The sequence below is a fragment of the Astyanax mexicanus genome, chromosome 11, assembly GCF_023375975.1.
Source record: "Astyanax mexicanus isolate ESR-SI-001 chromosome 11, AstMex3_surface, whole genome shotgun sequence".
Classification (NCBI taxonomy): Eukaryota; Metazoa; Chordata; class Actinopteri; order Characiformes; family Acestrorhamphidae; genus Astyanax; species Astyanax mexicanus.
Window position 1 is genome coordinate 37,004,216 of NC_064418.1, and position 19,412 is coordinate 37,023,627.

Here is a 19,412-nt window from a genome sequence, read left to right on the forward strand (position 1 = left end):
CATAAAACACAAAATTAGAATTATTATTATTATTTTTATTTTTTTTGCCCACCACCACCCCCTCTCTTCGGAGGACCAATTACTTAATAAACTTTGTTTATTAGTGTTTATACAGAGTTTTAGATACTGTGGGCATTGTTAGAAGAAGACAAAAATATATAAAAGAATATAAAAAAGTATAACAGGAAAAAAAGTGGGGGATAGTGAAGAAAAAGGGGAGGGAGACAAAAAAAAGAATTAATAGATTTCTATTTAAATTATTAATAAAAAGGAGATTTGTATCCAATCAGAACAGTCAGATAAAAATATGGCACAAAATGAACCATGATCTGAATAATTATCGCTTTTTGTATTTTTTGGTTACAATTTAGAAAAAGGTTCTGAAAAAATTTCTCTTTGGGTATCGGTACCAAATTAAAAGTACGGTATCGGTCTGGAACATTTTTAAACAATACCCAGCCCTAAATATTTCAATACTCTGAGACATCCAATATATCTATTTTTACTGAATCTCATTTCAACAGTTAAATCAGAACACTAATTCTCTACAGAATTAACAGACATATTTAAATCAGACCATATCTTCAACCTGTTTTTAACCTCAACCCAACAAACACATCATAACTCATTAATTAAAGCCAGCAATCCAAACTAAGCTAACCAAACACTATGTGTACCTTATGGATCAGCACGCTATAGAGGACATCTAAGGAGCCCAGCATGGCCAGAATAGCTTGAGTCTTAGTGTGCGATGGTGCCCATTAGCTGCTCTGCGTTTGTGTGTGGGATGCTGTGCTTAAGCACACTGTTATATACAGCAATACCAACCCATTCACAGAGTGACTGACTCTGCAGTTAGATCAGGGGCCACGTTACTCTTCTAGGGGCCTCTGTTCACATAAGCCATGTGGACGTGTGTGTGTGTGTGTGTGTGTGTGTGTGTGTGTGTGTGTGTGTGTGTAGTGTCTATACGTGGTGGATGTATATACACACACAGTGAAGCAGAGAACAGGGACTGTGCTGGTAAAGCCAGAGGCTTCCTGCCTGAGAGGAAAGAATGGGCACAAGGACAATATGTAAACATCTAAATGAACAATAGACAGGCTATGGGGGTGGGTGTTACTGAGGAAAAAAAACACAACAAAAAAAGAGCTTATACAGAACAAAGAGTCGCAGTGAGAGAAAGTGAGAGGAACGGAAGAAAATCTGAGTAAGAGAAAGAAGCTTAATGACATGTAGTTGGCAAACCATCCATTTCTTCGTTATCTCTCCTTCTGCTCCATCTTCATTTAACGCTCTCCTGTTCATGTGCCGTTGGCAGTCCTAACACACACCTTTACACACTCTCTCCCGACCTCACAATCCCTCTCTCATCCTTCTCTTTGTCCTCTCTCCAGCCATCCACTCTCATAAAATCTACCCATTCACACTCCTGTCCATCCGTCTCTCTCAGATTTCATTCACTTTCCTCCTAAGGCAGCTCATGTTATTCTGATCTCTTTCTGTTCCCTCATCTCACTTGCCTGAAGGCTTTGTCTGAGTTTGGATATGATCAGCGTGAAAAAGCTGTGATTTATTTAAGAGGAGGAAGAGGAGTGCGTTCTCCAACCTGGACAAGACAGAGTACAGAGCAATATAAATGTCATCAATCTGCACAAACTGACAGCGGAAAAAGAGACAGGAACCAGCCATGAGTGCAGAGGTCCAGAAAGGATACAGTAAAAAAAAAAAATCTTATTTAGATTATCTAAAAAATAAACCACATACATCCTACATTTTAACTGTCAATTTGTAATGTTTAAGAAACAGAACAGTTGTAATTCAGTAATAAACTATTGTACATCCTCACTTTCATTGTTTAAAAAATTTAAATAAAATTATTAAAAAATATTTGTTTAGATACCGTTCAGATAAAAACAGTTTTAATAGGGCTGTAAAAGGAATGTGTTAATTTTTAATAATTAATAATTAACAGTAAAAATAAAACGTAAATTGATAAAAAATGTAAATTGATTAATTGCCTTACTTGGTGCATTTAACCCAGCATTACAGTTCCAGTCACAATAACATGACGGAGGCAAATGATACAGCTCATAACTACGTATAATTTGTGTGTTACCGACCAGTGTAACACATACCATACACAACAAATCAAACTACAGACCCTACTAATCGAAACAGCACAGTGCTGTCCATCTGATCTCAACCATCAGCCGTTATTTTAGCTCAGAAAATGGTTAGGCTCAGGGCTAACACACTCCAGTCCTTGTTGTTAAGTTCGGCTGTTAGCTAGCATTGAGCCGCTAGCTGAATTCCACAGTTCTGAGGTAAATTACTAAAGACAGGCTTGAACTATAATCATAATCCACATATTATATCAAACATAGGACATACTAATATAACCAGCAAAGTACCATCAATCTTTTATCAAAATTAGCAATTAATTCGGCTTAGAAAACAGTTAGCTTTGCTCTCTAAGTTAGGCGTTAGCCATTACGGCTAATCCAACATTTTTGGATTCATAATAAAAGTCCAGCTTGTATTAATTAAAAGATATATTGTACTGTAATTGTACTGTTCTCATTTCACATTATATTACTATAATATTGTACTAAAGACCGATTATATCTGTACAGTATAATTTATTTTACTTTAATCCTGGATATAAAGAGATATTTGGAGTACATTATTAGTATCATGACATTCTGGATCCTTGACTTCTGTTACAAATCTGATGAAAATTCTTATATTTTTTAATATCTCAGTTAGGAGTGTGCCATATCATATGTTGCAGTAGTGTATTCTTGAAATACACATATATATATATATATGTGTGTGTGTGTGTGTGTGTGTGTGTGTGTGTGTGTTAATTCAGTTTTTTTTCATATCAAGAGTGTTATCATGAAAAAAAAACATGAAATATTGTGATATTATTTTAGGGTCATATCGCCCACCCCTAATACACACACAAAAAAGTTTCCCAAAATGCAGTGTTAATTACATTTACATTAACCTTTATTTCACTGCCTTTGGTCCAGAGCATAACTTTCTAATAAATAAATAAATAAATAAATAAATAAATAGATAGATAGATACACATATCTCCACACACATTTCCACCATGGTCCACCCCAGATGCCTCAAAGCCCAGAGAAGACAGAACAACTTGTGGACATTGTGGTTTAAAATAAGGCTTTGGGTTGGAGTAAAGATTAAAATAGTTTTTTTTTTTGCTAACGTTGATTTGCACTGTAGAGCTTGACAAATTCTTGCCCAAGTAAGCCCATGTGGTTCTATCAGCTATTGTTGGTTCTTGATGCAGTGCTGTCTAAGGGTTTTTTCAGCTTAGGTTTGAACCCTTGTACTTCAGGTACTGTAATTTCTCCCGATTCACCAAACACTGTCATTTGGCAATCGGTTTGGGTCAGTATGGAATGGAAAAATGGTGGAATTCTTCTTTAAATGGCTACACTAGCAGGACTGGCCAGTGCACAGTTTTTTTTTCATGTCTGTCTTCAAGGAAAAGGAAAAAAGGAAAAAAAAACTTTCTACAAAGTTGAAGAAAATTAGTCTTTGCAGGGACTTAACTGAGTGTGGGTTTGCTTTTTCCAGATTGTAATTAGAAGAGAGAGAGAGAGTCCACCCTGAGGAGATTAAGGTTGGTGTGGAGCGCAGCAGTACATGCCTCCAGCAGAGACCAACTCAATAGAGCAAGTCATTTTATTCCAGGCTATTTTATCACTGTACTGCCCTGTCACATGATTTCCTTCACACACACACACAGAACAAATCTCTGCTAATGTATTTTACCCTAATGAACCCTATCCATCTGCTCAATTACCCAACCATCAGGCCATTGGGCCCGGACTGGTTCGACTTACCACTCCACGTTGCACACATACACACACAAACACTCAGTCACACACACCCACACACCCTTGCGAGCCAGTTGCATCACAGGGATCCAATACTGAAGCACTTGGACACGGAAATTGGATCAATAGTCCGTTATCAAGAGGAGCTGCTAGACGGGGTAAGTGACCACGTCTTACTCCATCCTCACTTCCACTCGGGCTTCAGAACGAGAGTGGAGAATTCTAGCGCCACCTGAACGTGCGTTTAAATTTTCATCTTGACGCTGTCGCCATTCGAATCTCCATAAGCGGCCAGAGCCTCCGAGACGGAGGAGCCCATCGATATCCAATTCAACTGGAGCTAGAGTGGCCCCGTCCTCCTGGAGTTCTTAATGACTGTTATTTCTGCAGACTGCAGAGGTGTTAATTAGCACTTATGACAGGCTAAAAACTGAAGGGAGCCTCAAAATGGAGGGACTGTGTCACACAGACTGCCATACAGGCACACACAGTAGAACTGACACATGCACACAGACACACACAGACACACACAGACACGCTTCTATAGAAATACAGGTGGATAGATGGTTAAATTACATCTGACAACAGAATCAGAACCTGTCAAGCACAATAACACAACTGCCTGCAGTACATGTGTAATACAGCAGCCAGAAAGAAAGAAAAAAAAATCAAAAAAGAAAGAGTGTGATTGTTCAGCATCAGACTGTTCCTATTACAGAATTCCTCTCTGTATTTCTCTGTTGGTGGGTTTATGTGGAAGCTTTGATGAATAAGAGTACTGGTGAATACTGCTACAGTAAGTTCTCATTAAACAACCTTATCCAAGCACTGATGCCAGTGTGGTCATCTGCCACTTTCTAACTGCTCTAGATACTAAGATACTCTAGCAACACTCAATCTGAAGATCCAGAATTAAAGGAAATTGATCAATTTATCAACTTCAAATAGTAATTGTAGCACTAAACATATTAACTGCATCTCCAAATGTGTCCAAACACAACAGATTACATATTTCCTCACTAAAAAGCAGCATTTTTCCACATTTAAAGGAAAATGTTCTGGACATTTAAAGGGCAATTAAATCCAACGCTCAGCTGTTTATATCGTTTTGATTTGTCGTCTAATCAGAACATTTTTTTGCCAGATTAGTCGACTATCAAAATACTTATTAGTTGCAGCCTTATAGACAGAATTAAGTGCAGAATTTTAATACTATGTGATACATAGAACTGTTATCATAGAAACATTCTAATATTACAGGTACAGTTTCATTAATGAAATGACGCACTCAAGATGACATGGCATATCAGCATCAGGACGATGTCTACTCAAAACACTGGACATGAAGTTAACAGTGGAAAAAAGAAAACAAATCTGATAAGAGACAGAAAGAATGGAATAACAAATATGTTATCGATCAATTGGCCAATAATTAATACTATTCTGAGAACTATTAGGATCATATTATCCATATTTTGCAAGCTGCTGTATTCAAAGATGCTGCAGTTCCCTTTACAACCACTAGACGGAAACACAGAAATTACACACAGCTGGAGGAGCCTTTTAAAGCCAGTGCAGAATCCCTGCTCTGAGCGCGGACTACCTTTACTGTAGCTAAACAAAACTAAATAAAACTGTGTTTACCTCGTCCACACAGCTCCGCTGGTGAAAGAATATTCCAAAATCTCCACTTACATGGAATATATTGAAGTTACATGGAGTTCTATTAAGAGGAGTACCTTTAAATGTTATATATTCCTATGTATTAATTAGTATGTTTGACAATTAGGGAGACAGACCATTCTGGAACTAAAACTTTTCAGCCCAAAAGGCCAAAAAGCACTTTTGTGGTTTGGTTAAATAAGAGAAAATACTTTTTTTATTATTAATTGCATCAAATAATACTGCTGTTTATAGTTTGTAACTTTTCTCATTAAACAGCAATATACATATACAATAGGCCCTTTAATTAATGTAATTAATTGTAAAAAGGTGCAAATTTAGAGAAAAGAAAAAACACGTTAAGTGCTTAAAAATATTTAACCATGAAAAGGGATCTTAAATTGTTAAGAACGACTGACCTAGACTAATACAGGCTTAATTTATATCAAAAGCAACACAGTAGAGAGGACAGGCAGAGAAATATCACACTTTCAGTGACTAATACTGTAGTAGTAATAATCACTACATGCCACTCACAGTAAACACACCAGTGCTTCATGCTGAGGACCGCTTGTCCACAGACAGTATGAAAGTCCACCTTAATAACAGGAGCAGAGGCGGTCTTTGCATAGAGGCATTGCTAGGCAACTGCCTTGGGCCCCTCCCACTGCAGCCCACTGTAGGGCCCCCCTGACTAGTTGCAAACTTCCCATAGGCCTACAGCTGGTAATTGGGGCCCTTTGGACAGTAACTCACAGATTTCAGTAATTCACAGTGCGTTCAGAAATGGTGATTCTTGTATGTTTAAAATGGAAACAAAGACAACACAATAAATTACAAAGAAATACAGTTCAGTCCACACCCCCTCTCTTTCGCGTTAAAATGGAATATTCCATTCATGCCATGTGGCCATGCCGTGAACCGCTAATGTGGGGAATTAAGGTGAAATTAAGTGTACAAGTGGGTTGTGAGCGAAGCCATAAAGCACTTGCTACAAAAAGAAAAAAGGGGGAAGAGGCTAAACTAAAAACAGATGCTCTTCCAAAACTGATAAGCTTTTTTATCAATAAAATACTAAAAATATTTAAAATGAATAAAAAGTAATTAATATAAAATAAAAAACTCATTTAAAACACAATCAAAAGCTATCTAATAGGCTAGTGCACAGAATAATTTCAGTTTGAGTTAGTTTCAGTTTCAAATAATTGAAACAGCTCACCAAAACCTCTACCTATCCTTTATATTTGACAATATTTGATTACTTTACAGGTCCTCACTCATCTTAATTTTAGTTATATTATTTTTAGCCTCGCGATGAATTTATCTCCGTGCTGCGGGAGGGAGGGAGGTAGGGGGAGAGAGAGAGCGCAGCGCGGCTCATTTTGCCTGATTTCTCTTGATTAAATATCAAGAAACATGTGAATTAAATAACTTTTAATACCATATATTTTAATTCACTTGATAGGACCTTATTTATTAAAACGTTTTTTTTTTTTAATCGCAATGCCGCGCGCACTTTCCTTTTGACTGAGGCGCGCGTTCCTTATGACTGACGCTAAGCTGTTTGATCCAGTTGTTATATTATATTATATTAATACCATTTTAACGTTTTTCGTTTCTATGTTTTGAAATTCGTTATATTATATTTTTGTCAACATTTTGGGTTTATTTTCGTTTGTTATTTTTCTAATAATAATAGAATTTACATAATTTATTTTCAAAGTACCGTGCCCAACACTGGCTGACAATGAGCGAGTTTCCTGGCACAACCAGCATAAATGACATGAAATGTTCAAAATGAATACAGACATGTAGAAAAACGAAGACGAAGACAAGCTGTAACCTAGATATAAATAATAATAGTATAATAATAATAGAATAATAATAGAATAATAATAAATAATAGAATAATATGCCAATTAGGAATATTTGTAGCAATAGGGTATTTTAATTTTCATCCCTGACTCTAATTCATTTAAGTTATATACCTGATTTGATCTTTTTTTGTACAATCCCTGCTAAAGTTTTAGGTGAAGGAGACCTAAAGTTTCTGGAAAAAAAAACAGTGGGTGTGGCATCATGATGGTTACCATCCATCACGATGTTGGGTCATAAATGAGGATGGACGATGATATCATCCATCGGCACAACCCTATTTCTGGCATATTAATGTTGATGGGCCCCCTAGCTAAATTCGCCTTGAGCCCCCAAATTGCTAAGTCCGCCATTGAACAGGAGTACAGCGCACAAGCTGTGGTGAAGAAAACGCAGCAGATTCTACTGCTTCTACTGTTCTCATTAAACAAAAACAGACGAAAAATACACATTTATGATAGTGACATCCCCACCACAGAAGAAGCGTTTCACCAGCTTCTCAGATCTGACCTCTTTATCCGAGAGTGGAAATCACTGATGATAAACAAGCTCTGAGTCTCAGTGGAGCAATTTGAGGCAGCTCCACACAAAGACGCTGTAATGAGTGTAGAGCTTACAGGAACATGCAGGATTCACACAGGTACAGAACAGCGGGCTAAAACCAAGGTACTGACAGCACACACACACACGCACGCACGCACACACACGTTTCAAGAGAAAAAAAAAATGCCCATCAGAATGGTGGGACAAGAAAGCGATAAGAACAGAATGGTGTAACAGTTGAAGGTGCTCAGATTCATTCAGCCACACGATTACACACACGATTACACACAGACACACACACACACACAGTTTGGAGTGTCCCAGCCTCAGGCTCAGAGCAGAACAGGGTCAAACACTTTCCTCTACAGTAACACCACATGCACACACACACACACACACACTTCAGACCACTGAGTTAAAAAAAAAAGTAAAGGAATAAATGAATGAGGCGATGAGAAAACATATGAAGGAGTGAGGGACATAAGAAGAAAGCAGTGAGGGAGAGAGTAAAGAGATATAAAAGGAAGGAGTGAGGGAGCAAATAAGAGAAAATGTAAGGGAAGAAGGTAGGTAAAGAATTAGGCATTAGGGAATAAGTGTTAGTGATCAAAATAAAAGCTTTTTAGCAGAGATATAAGTTATGTGTAAGTTACATATTTATATGCCAATACCGCAGGTATGTGTTACCCCCAACATCAGCCACCTCAGCCTGTTTTTCAGTCAGTTTACTGCATAAAATATCTCTTACTTTTAAAATATTGATAATAATACAATATTTTAATGAGAACAACAGCAATCCATCGCTCCAGCTAGAGCTTAGATTGGGCAAAAAATCCAGCCTGACCCTGGCCGTGTCCACTAAACTCCATAGTTATAAACATCATGAGGTTAGCAGCGCGCTAACTAACCTGTTTATAATGTAATCCGAGCTGTGACTCCGTGACGGAACCCAGCTCGATGTCTGCTCCACTGCTTGTGCTGAAAGTTGAACTGAAGAGAGCTGTATTATCCGGTTAGTGGGGTTAAAACCTAAATTTCCTACACAGAGAAAACTGTAAAAACGCTCCAGACTGGCTAAATTGCCTCTGTAGCCCGTGGCTGGGCTGTAGCTCTGTGACGAGAAGAGAGTGAGTGAAGAGAGCGGGGTTTGTGCTGCTTCTGCAGCTCCGACTAGTGGTTGGATGAGGAACTGCAGCTTCTTGTGAGCGAGCAGTTTCACCAGTAATCAACACACGGCTCTGCCGTGTGAGAGAGTAAGAGTGATCGGGTAAGTGTGAGAGAGAAGGAGAGAGAGAGAGCTAATACATCATGCGATCACAATATGTTGGCTTTAAACTAATACACTGTCATACACCAACTTATGCTGTGAGCAACTGATAAACCACTGGAAAAATAAAGACAGTAAAAATAGGTATTAACACTAAAATTGGGACATATAGGTTAGTTTGTTGTCTTAGGATGCAGACACATCAAGCTGCTAAGAAAAAAAAATCAAGACCCAAATAAAGATGACTAATCACTGCTTTCTGACAGTTCTACAAATAATATGCTTGAGTTAAAGTTTCCCATTATCTAGAGAAGGCGCTAATGAAAGACTGTACTGGAAAAAAAACTAAAGAATATATAGTTTTAATGTCTGTTTTAACCTATACCTCATATGTGAAAGGTAATGTTAACCAAAAGTCTGGTCCTGGTGGTGTAGAAAGGCTAATTAAAAGTAAATAATAGTACAATAAACAGTGAAAAAATGTAATTAGTGAAGCACATGTTCCCAATTATGACAATATGTAAAAACATATGAAATGACTGAGTATACAATGTGTGACTAAAGCCTTTTAGAAGCTATGAGTTAATTAAATTGACAAAATTGTATTGTATAGTGTTTGCATATTTCGTATTCTCTCACAAAAAAATATTGTGAATGAAATCAATTGGCAGAATCAGATAGCAGAAATGTTTACTGTGGTCAAATAAATCAGTATTCCTTATGTTCCAACCATTCATATATTTTACAGATACCCTTGAAGTATAATCCCATCCAAAAATAGGCCTTTTAATAGGCTGTTTAAAAATAATTCAAGTAAACTTTCTGGAAAATAAATACTAAAATATTTTTATAGATTTTTTGTAGATATTAGATATTCAGACTTAGTTAAATTTAGAAAAAATGAAACAGATTTCCTTTGGGTCCCAAATGAATAAATAATTAAATTAATAAATAATATTACATCAAAAAGCTACTTCACCAGTGCCTGCAATTAGTTAATAGTGAAAGGTTGCAATTAATGTATTCCGTGTACCAAAATGCCAGACATTTTTTTCCTTCATAAAAGCCATGCTCATTAAATGACCGCCAGACAAATTGCACTCTTCCACTGCTGAGAGTGTGCTGTCCAATCAAAGATGCGTCTGCTGACAAATCACAGGTGTTCACACAGCCTGATGAACCGTACACATTTCAGTGGAGTGTGCAGTGGCTACACCTCCATCTACAAATCCATGGATCACTAATCAAGCTTAATAAATCACAACCACATTATAAAACTAATTGCTTTTGTCATAAACATGGAGTCCAGCAGTACACTGCCACCCACCTGGCTGAACCCCTCCCCTCTCCTGGTCTTTCCCTCTGCTGAGGAGGCAGAAAATGGGCCGGTCCAACTGAATGCCGAAGGATGCCTTTAGACTCAGATTTACGACCCAAACAACACGCTAGCAGCCAGCACCCGGAAACATCAATACAATATGTGTTCTTTTCATCCCCCTACTAATCAAATCGATTACTGCTGATTCATGCCCCCACCGCCCGCAATCAATGAAATGTTAATCAAGCAAATGTATTGTCATGCAGGTGCCTGCGGCCGACTCCTAAATATGCTGGTGCTTTGTTGCGTGATTGCCGGGACTGTGGCGAGAGCCAGCATTAAGGAGTCATGAATCAGACCTGAGAGCTCTGTGCAGACTCAGCATGCAGAGCAGAGTGATCGACCATAAGCCAAACACAGGAAACATCTATTCAAGTAAGCACAACTATAGCGAATGGAAAAGCTGTAATTAAAGCTACAGTGAAAATAATTTCAGTGCTGAGTAGTAGTCAGCTGATACACTGTTTATCAGTTAATCTAAGAACTATTACCAGGCAACAGCATAATAATATTATACTGATATTATACTGTACATTTTATTTTATTAATTAAAAGTTAAGCAAAGAATGTTGTAGGGGTCGGCGATATGGCTCTAAAATAACTTCACAATATTTCAACGTATTTTCGTGATGATACTTTTGGCGATATGACAAAACACTGAATTTTAAAAAATATATTTTAAGAATACACTACTGCAACCAAATGAAAAAATTTATTATTGCATACGATATGATATGGCACACCCCTGACTGAGATTAAAAACGTACAAGAATGTTCATCAGATTTGTAACAACAGTCAATGATGCAGAATGTCCTGATACTAAAACAACAAAAAAAGCAGCTTAAGAAACAAGACTGAACCTGAACCTCTGTTACAGCCAATATAGGTAAAGTGCTGCAGTGATGGTTAACCTAAAAGTTTCTCCAATCTGCACACAGAATCATTGGCAGTCAGCCAGCGTGACCACTGGGCTCTTGTTTACCTTTCATTTCCCTCTGATTACTTGGTTTGCTGGGATGACCAGTTCCAGGAAAAGTCCTGGTTTATAGAATTAATGAGCCACTGTGATTTTGGGTACTTTGGAAATCTGTGCTGTAGGGGCACAATATAGACAAAAAACTGCAATGTGCAATAGCACTGTTGGATATCTTGATGACCTTGTTGACCTGCAACATGATAAATTAAGATCTAAGACAATGTTCAGTGTTTATTTGGGGAGAAAAAAAACTTCACATTGCTCTACATGCAGTTTTATCTCCCTAATGGTTTGTTTCTTGCTCTGATATGCATTGTTACCTGTGTAGATGGCTGCATGTCTTCCCAAATCACATCCAATTAACTGAAGTTAACAGAAGTATTGGTATTTACTACAGCAAAATGTAGAAAAAACAAAAAAATATATTAAAAGTGTCATTGCACAACAAAAAATAATTACATTTTGAATCTTAATATTAGCAGAAACTTGATTTTAGCCAAAACATTACCAAATGTGAAAAAGCGAAAGGGTCTAATGGGTAGTTTCTTTCTGCTCCACTAAATGGGGCAGCTGCTGGTATGGTCTTTTATTAAGAGATGAGAGATAAGAATCTTCAGCAGCTCTGAAAGCTGAAGGTGTCCTCTAACTTCCACACATTCATCACCGTGTGCACACCACAGCACCAAGACTGAGACCCAAGGATTTACAAAAAATGCATGCATGTGTGTGTGTGTGGGTGTGGGTGTGTGTGTGGGTGTGTGCGTGCGTGTGCGTGCGTGTGCGTGTGTGTTTCTACAAGCACAAGAAATGCATAGTATTCAAAACAGGTTTTTGTAGCGTCTGCATATTTCAACTGAGTACATTTGATGCTGCTGTTTTTTTATTTAATTAAGTCGTTTAATGAATGTAAACAGCTTTGATCCTTATTACAGTGGAAAATGATGATAGTGTTTATTATATTAAATGAAACTGGCAATCATAAAAAGGATGGCAATGAGGACGCATAACAGTTTCCACCAACTAACTCCATGCATTTCCTTTCAAACAGCTGACAGTTTTTGTAATAAGAAGCTAAACTATATGTCCAAATGTTTGTGGACACTAAATCTAATGAATATACTTAGCGTTTTTTAGTCGCACCCACTGCTGACATAGAAATGAAAATGCACTCAAACATTTGGTTTGTCTAGTGCCTGTAGAGAAATACTATCAATAGAATAGGACTCTCTGAAGCAGATAAACATGAACCTATTGACACCATCCATCCATTCAGAACGCCAGTTGTGGGCTATAATGTATAATGATATAAACTGCAGTAGAACTGTATTCTCTGGAATGATGGTGGTCCATCCATAATTTCTGGATTAAGTCGAGGATGAGTTTGTGGTTGTGGTGCAACCAACTTCCTGGTCACAGCCACTCTTTACGCAATCCCTGAAGTTTAAACATAGTCATCGTGTAGGCATCAGATTTCAATCACGCAAGGCAAACTAAATCTTACTCATCATGAAACTCATGTTCTCATTTTCCATGACATCTCTACCAGAGGCAGATTATATCAGCCCAGTGTCATCTATTTTACTGCAATCTTGTGTTAATATCTCTATCAATATGTTGGATCACTGACTTTCAAAGCAATCTATTGAAAACCTAATATATAGTCAAGAACAAAATCTTGCAATGAGTTAGAAAATGGGGTCAAAAATCACCAAAATCTGTAGCACTCACACACTACTCAAATCTCTATCCAACTATCAGCTCTGACTCACCAAAAAAACTGCACAGTAATAAGTGGAGGGCTCTGTGTGGTGATTTTAGACTGGCACAGGCTTTTTCCTGATACGTTATTAGTTTTTTGTTCTTGCTGTGCTTATTTCAATTAAAGCTGTGCACAGGGCTCTGAGTGGTCCAACGGGATAAACGCTGGCACTATGATCAGGAGAAAGCTGGTTTGAATTCTGTTCATGTAGCTTGCCATCAGCTGCGGGAGCCCTGAGAGAGCGCAATTGGCCTTGCTCTCTTTGGGCGGGTAGATGGCGCTCTCTCTCCTTATCTCTCTCCTTATCACTCCTAGGGTGATGTCCATCAGCACAAGGCGTCTGTGAGCTGATGTATCGGAACCGGGTCACTGCACTTTCCTCCGAGCACGCTGCGATGCTACTCGGCAATGCAGCATAAGCAGCAGTTTAAAAAGAGTAGATTCCTGACTTCACATGTATGGGAAGAGGCATGGGCTAGTCTTTACGCTCCTTGTGTTGGGGCATCACATGGTGATAATTACTGAGTAATTATTTGGCTAAATAGCCTTGTGAATTGAGGAAAGATAAGAAATAAATTAAACAAATAAATAACAATCCAAGCTGTGCATTCGTTTGTGAATATGTAGTTCCATAACTGCAAGTATTTTTAAAAGCAATCACATGCATCACAAAATATCTTAAATATTGTGATAATTTGTTGTCAAAATGCCAAGCCCTATTATAAACTACTCCATGAATAACAATTGCATTATAGAATTCATTTATAGCACTTGGTTTTGGTGTGCTTCCTGAGATTTTCAGGTACTCCATCTGGCCATCCCTATGCAAAATGTCTGGGAGCACCACTGCATAAAAAACAATATTTGTAACAGATTGGTTTTAAAAAATATTCAGGTTCTTTTATAAATCACATATCTCTACTAGGTAATAGAGATGTATTTTTGGTTTTAATTACTGCCCAAAATGGGTCATCTGGTACTGGTGGAAAAACTGCAAAAACTGGTCACCAAATTGTAAATCTGTAAAACATGACACACTGGCCATCATTCAAAAAGAAATGCTTTGAAAAATACAGTGATTTCCCAACACTGACAGGCTGACGGGCTGACTGACAGATAGACACGCAGTTCCTAGCTGCAGATTTTCCCTCCTTAAACACTGACCTGTCAGTTCACAGCAAGTTCCAGTATACAAAACCTGCACAACTCAAAAAGAGCCTTTACCTTTTTTTTCCAAGTGTGCAAATATACCTCTCAAATTACCAACATGCTTTAGATTTTTTTTATTTACCTACATTTATTTGTGTGTTTTTTTTTGTATTCGTATTATAGCTGTCAGGGAGCTGGACCTTTGCCCTTACTGCTGTGTAGGAAGGTTTTATAAAGTGTTTGGATGCAAAAAAAATTAAATGTCTAAATATATAAAAACTATATCACACAAACTACACACACACAAAGAGACACACTACTGTACACAAAAAAAACCCTCCCTGAACATAGATTGACAGCACCCCCTAGCTATTTAAGAGGTCAACTGCATGCAACTTCAAGACGTCTCCTGCACACCCATGCAGACACCTGCACTCACTCAATGCAAACTGTGCATTCTTCACAAGGTCTGGATGGAAAAAAAAATATACATCTAGCAGTGCACACCTTCTTCGCATTATTCAACATTTCTTCAGTGAACGTCACTCCAACACCGTGACTCACACACTTTCTTCCTAATCACAGAAGCTGAAACAAACCCCCTTAGACTCCATAATGACAGAAACTGTAGCATGGTGGTGGTGGTGGTCTGCCACATACAGAGTCTAATTATCACACTCTTTTTCTGGAGTGTCTAACTACTATTCTCATTACAGAAATAAACGCCATCTGCATGCAGCCAGCATCCTTACACGCACTGTCTGTTTTTTTTTTACGTAATAGTTTACAAAAGAGTCTCAAAGCTTTTTTTGTATTTTTTTTCCGATATGATCTGAAGATCCTAAATTCCTTCGGGATAAATAAAGTCTCTCTCTCGAACTCTCGAACTCTCGAACTCTCGAACTCTCGAACTCTCGAACTCTCGAACTCTCTCGAATTCAAGGTTCATGTTGCTTTACATCAGCAGCCAGAGTCTGAGCGAGCCCAGGAATCAGTTAGTTGACATATCAGAGCTGAGTCACTGTACTTTCCTCCAAGCACACTGCATAACAAGTTGCGGTACATTAATGAAAAAAGGCAATGGTAGACTTGTATCATATGTATCAGAGGTGGCATGTGTCCTTCATTGATTGAATAGGGTAATAGGCAATGGAATACAAATTTAAAGTTGCAATCCGTAGTATTTTGTTTCTAAACTGAAAGAGCTCAGCAGCTCATTCACTCATTGTAAAATTAAAGTGGGTAGTTAAAGTGAAGTTTCTGACTGAGCGCTCTCTCTCTATCTATCTGACTGAACATAATCTGGAATCGGATTCATCCACTCTGAAAGGAGACTGCATCCCACACATCCAGTTTAAAATGATTCTTCCACATGCTCTGTGCAATTACCCATTCTCACCAGAGAGGTCACTAAATCCCAAAGCCGAGTGGTCCAGAGGTCTAAAGCGCTGCCACTATGAGCAGGAGGTCGCCGGTTCGAACCCCGGCTCATGCAGCTTTGCCATCAAGCTGCAGGCACTCAGAGGAAGCATAATCGGCCTCGCTTTCTCCGAGTGGGTAGATGGCGCTCTCTCCCCTCTTTACTCCTAAGGTGATGTCCACAGCACAGGGCGTCTGTGAGCTGATGTATCGGAACCGAGTCGCTGTGGCTTTCCTCCAAGCGTGCTGGCTACACGGCAATGCTGCATCAGCAGCAGCTCGAAAAAAAGCGGTGGCTGGCTTTACATGTATCGGAGGAAACGTGTTAGTCTTCACCCTACTGGTGTGTTGGGGCATTTCTAGTGATAGGGGGAGTCCTAGTGAGGGTAATTGGCTGTGCTAAATTGGGGAGAAAATGGGAAAAATTTGAAATAAAAAAAATATATATATGATTTATCTTACAGCCCTACACTGTGGTTTTAATAGCACTGAAATATTCCCATTCCCTCTCTATCCATCCCTGTATCAGTTTTCCATTCTTAACACTCAACATCTCCTGTAGACATTGCCCTGTAGACTTCACTTTAGTGATGGGAAAGGATAGAGAGATCTTTACTTAGAAAAAAAAACAAAAGTGGAGGGGTCAGGTCAGGTTAGTCGAGTTTAACGCCACATCAGCTCGTCAGCTATTTCGTGGCAGGATAGGTAACGATTATTCACAAGGTTCTATGATCTCGTCCTCAGATGAGGACTCGTAGGTCGGTAACAGTACAGACACATTCACTCACACACTCACACCTAAGGGGCAATTTCAATCAAGTTCCAATTAGCCTGAACGTGCCGTCTTTGGACTGTGGGGGGAAACCGGAGAACCCGGAGGAAACCCACGCAGACACGGGGAGAACGTGCAAACTCCGCACAGAAAGACCCGGGTCGCCCCAGCCGGGAATCGAACCCAGGCCATCTTGCTGTGCTACCCACTGCGCCACCGTGCCGCCCCCCCAAAAGTGGAGGGAGGGAAGGGAGGGAGGGAACCTTGTTTTGATTCCACAGCAGCCCTCTGATGCGCTTCGGCTGCAAAATATCAGCGGCTCAGCAAAACTGTCAGAGAGACAGCGGGGAGATGAAGCAGCATCGCTCTCCTGCTAGTGACACAGTTTAAATAGAGACGCACCTGAGAAGGGTGTTGTGGTGGAGCAGGTGAAAGGAATAGTGGAGCTGCAGGGTAGAGCACATACACAGGTATGAAACTGGAGTTCTAAAGTTATCCTGCTGTGATGGAGGTGGTGTGGTTCACATTAAAACACAGAACACATATCAGATGTTGAAAGTGAGACATTTTACCATTTCATGAAAACCATTTACTCATTTAGAAATGAATGAAGGCAACACAGCTCAAAGTCAGGATGGGACAAGAAAAGGTTGGGAAAGTAAATGGTACTATCATCATTTTCTGGTCCTTTATCAGTGAGTGCCCACAGGATTTTACTAAAAATTTACTAAAAAGCACATTCCTAATTTAAGGTATGACAGGTATTAAGGTATGACAGGCAGTTGTAGAAGGGAGGCAGAATTAAAGTTAGAGTGGAAGTAAGATGGTTTGTGTAGTGTTTGGGGAAAATGAATATACATACAGTACTACACTGACAAGCCATATTCATGCAACATGAACTAATATTGCGTCCTCCAACTTATGCTCATGTTTATACTCAAGAACGCTTTATTTACCTGCAGCATATTTGTGTTATTTTACACAAAGCTATTTCTTTTTGACTTTTCTATTTACACTGATAATTCTATACAGATGTTGTTCCTATTCCTATCAGCAATATTTGCTCTCTAAACTCTCTAACTCAGTAACTGCTGTGATTATATATGTTTTATATGTTACAGTATGTTACACATCTCTGCACCTTATCCTCACTATACACTTTATTATACCGTATCGGTACTGCACTGTCCTGTCTTTTAAATTATCTCGTCTTTTGTATTGATTGTATTTATTGTTATTTAGTGTTATAGTTTTATGTTGCACTGTCGTCACTCTTGCATCTTACCTCACAACTTACATATATTTAGCTGTTACTGTGCCACTCTGTGAAGTGTGTGTGGTCCAGTTAGGCCACTACAGGAGCCCACATGCCAATTTTCCTAACCTAAATCATGCCTTCTTTATTTACATGACATCTTTAAAGTTTTACTTGGGCCTTGAGCTTATCACATCCTGCTTTAGACATGAATCAAATTTTCACATTTTTCAATAAAGCATTTATTTATGCAAATCTGCAATATCTCATCTGATCAATTCAAGACAAACTTTACTGGGCATTTTTAAGACCAGGCAGTTTTGTGAGCATGAGCTACTCTGTTTTACTATACAGAGCAACAAAACAGATATCGATCATCTACAAATCACTGAGGACCTGTCAGAAGTCAGGTAAATTTTAGTGCGCACACAAACACACATACACACACACAAACACACACACACAAACACACACACACAAACACACACACACACACACACAAACACACACACACACACAAACACACACACACACACAAACACACACACACACACAAACACACACACACAAACAAACACACACACAAACAAACACACACACAAACAAACACACACACAAACAAACACACACACACACAAAAACACAAACTGCAGAAGGCTGCTCAGGTCAGGAGACTGATCCATAAGCAGCTGATTGATGACCGCAGGCTTGCTGTGACCAGCTTGTCCCTCTGCACATGCTCAGTACTGCATGGATGAGCTCAGCCAACATCTTCAGCACTTTCAGAGTATTCCCATCTATACACAACCTGCCTGCTCATGGCTGACCTCTGATTGATCCTCACTCCTTTCTCTCGCTCCTATATATAAACACATTCACACTGTTTCCTCCAAGCTTTTTTGATGGAACTGCGCAGGTCAACTATGTTAATATATAAGTAAACAAATATCAGAACTGGTTGTTTGTGGGTGCTCCTGACCTTGTCTTTGAAACTTCACCCGCTCAGATTAACTATTCAGCGGAGGTGAAGCAATTAACACAGCGCATTACGCAGCAGTATCGATCTGGTCCACCTCAACCCTATCAGCCCTACTAATCAGCCATCCATTCCACATCTGACATTTTCAATAAACCAAACTCGAGCCTATTAACTCGCCACAGACCTCTCTTAATCTACAAGTTAAACCGGGTAACCAACTAAATCTGCAGCTAAAATCTCATTCAGACGCAGACGAAAGGGCACGCAATGCAGTACCCTGTCCAATCTTCCTAAACATTGGAAAAAATTAGCTCCCACAACGCAATCCATCAATGCCTATTACCTTTCCTCGCCCTCTGCCTCAAGCCCTGCTTGCTTTCTCTCTCAATCTCCTTCCCTGAGTTCTCTCTCTACTGCATCCTCCCTTTGTTTCTTTTTCTCTTTCTTCATTCCGTGCTCACGTTCTTTGATTCTCCCTGTACTCTCAACAGGAGAGTAGAAT

At 38.9% G+C, this 19,412-nt stretch overlaps 1 protein-coding gene across 8 annotated transcripts in view; it reads right to left on the minus strand.

Moving 5' to 3' along the window:
* Nucleotides 1–19,412, minus strand: part of pard3bb (par-3 family cell polarity regulator beta b) — a 367,820-nt gene that overhangs the window by 301,989 nt on the left and 46,419 nt on the right. Inside the window, exon 1 of one of the 8 annotated variants that reach the window (XM_022680249.2) lies at nt 678–788. The exons of the other annotated variants lie outside the window; for them this stretch is intronic. Coding sequence (XP_022535970.2) covers nt 678–722 — 45 coding nt within the window. The 5' untranslated portion in view covers nt 723–788. Of the gene's footprint in view, nt 1–677; nt 789–19,412 lie in introns of those variants that run through there. 8 annotated transcript variants of the gene reach the window in all.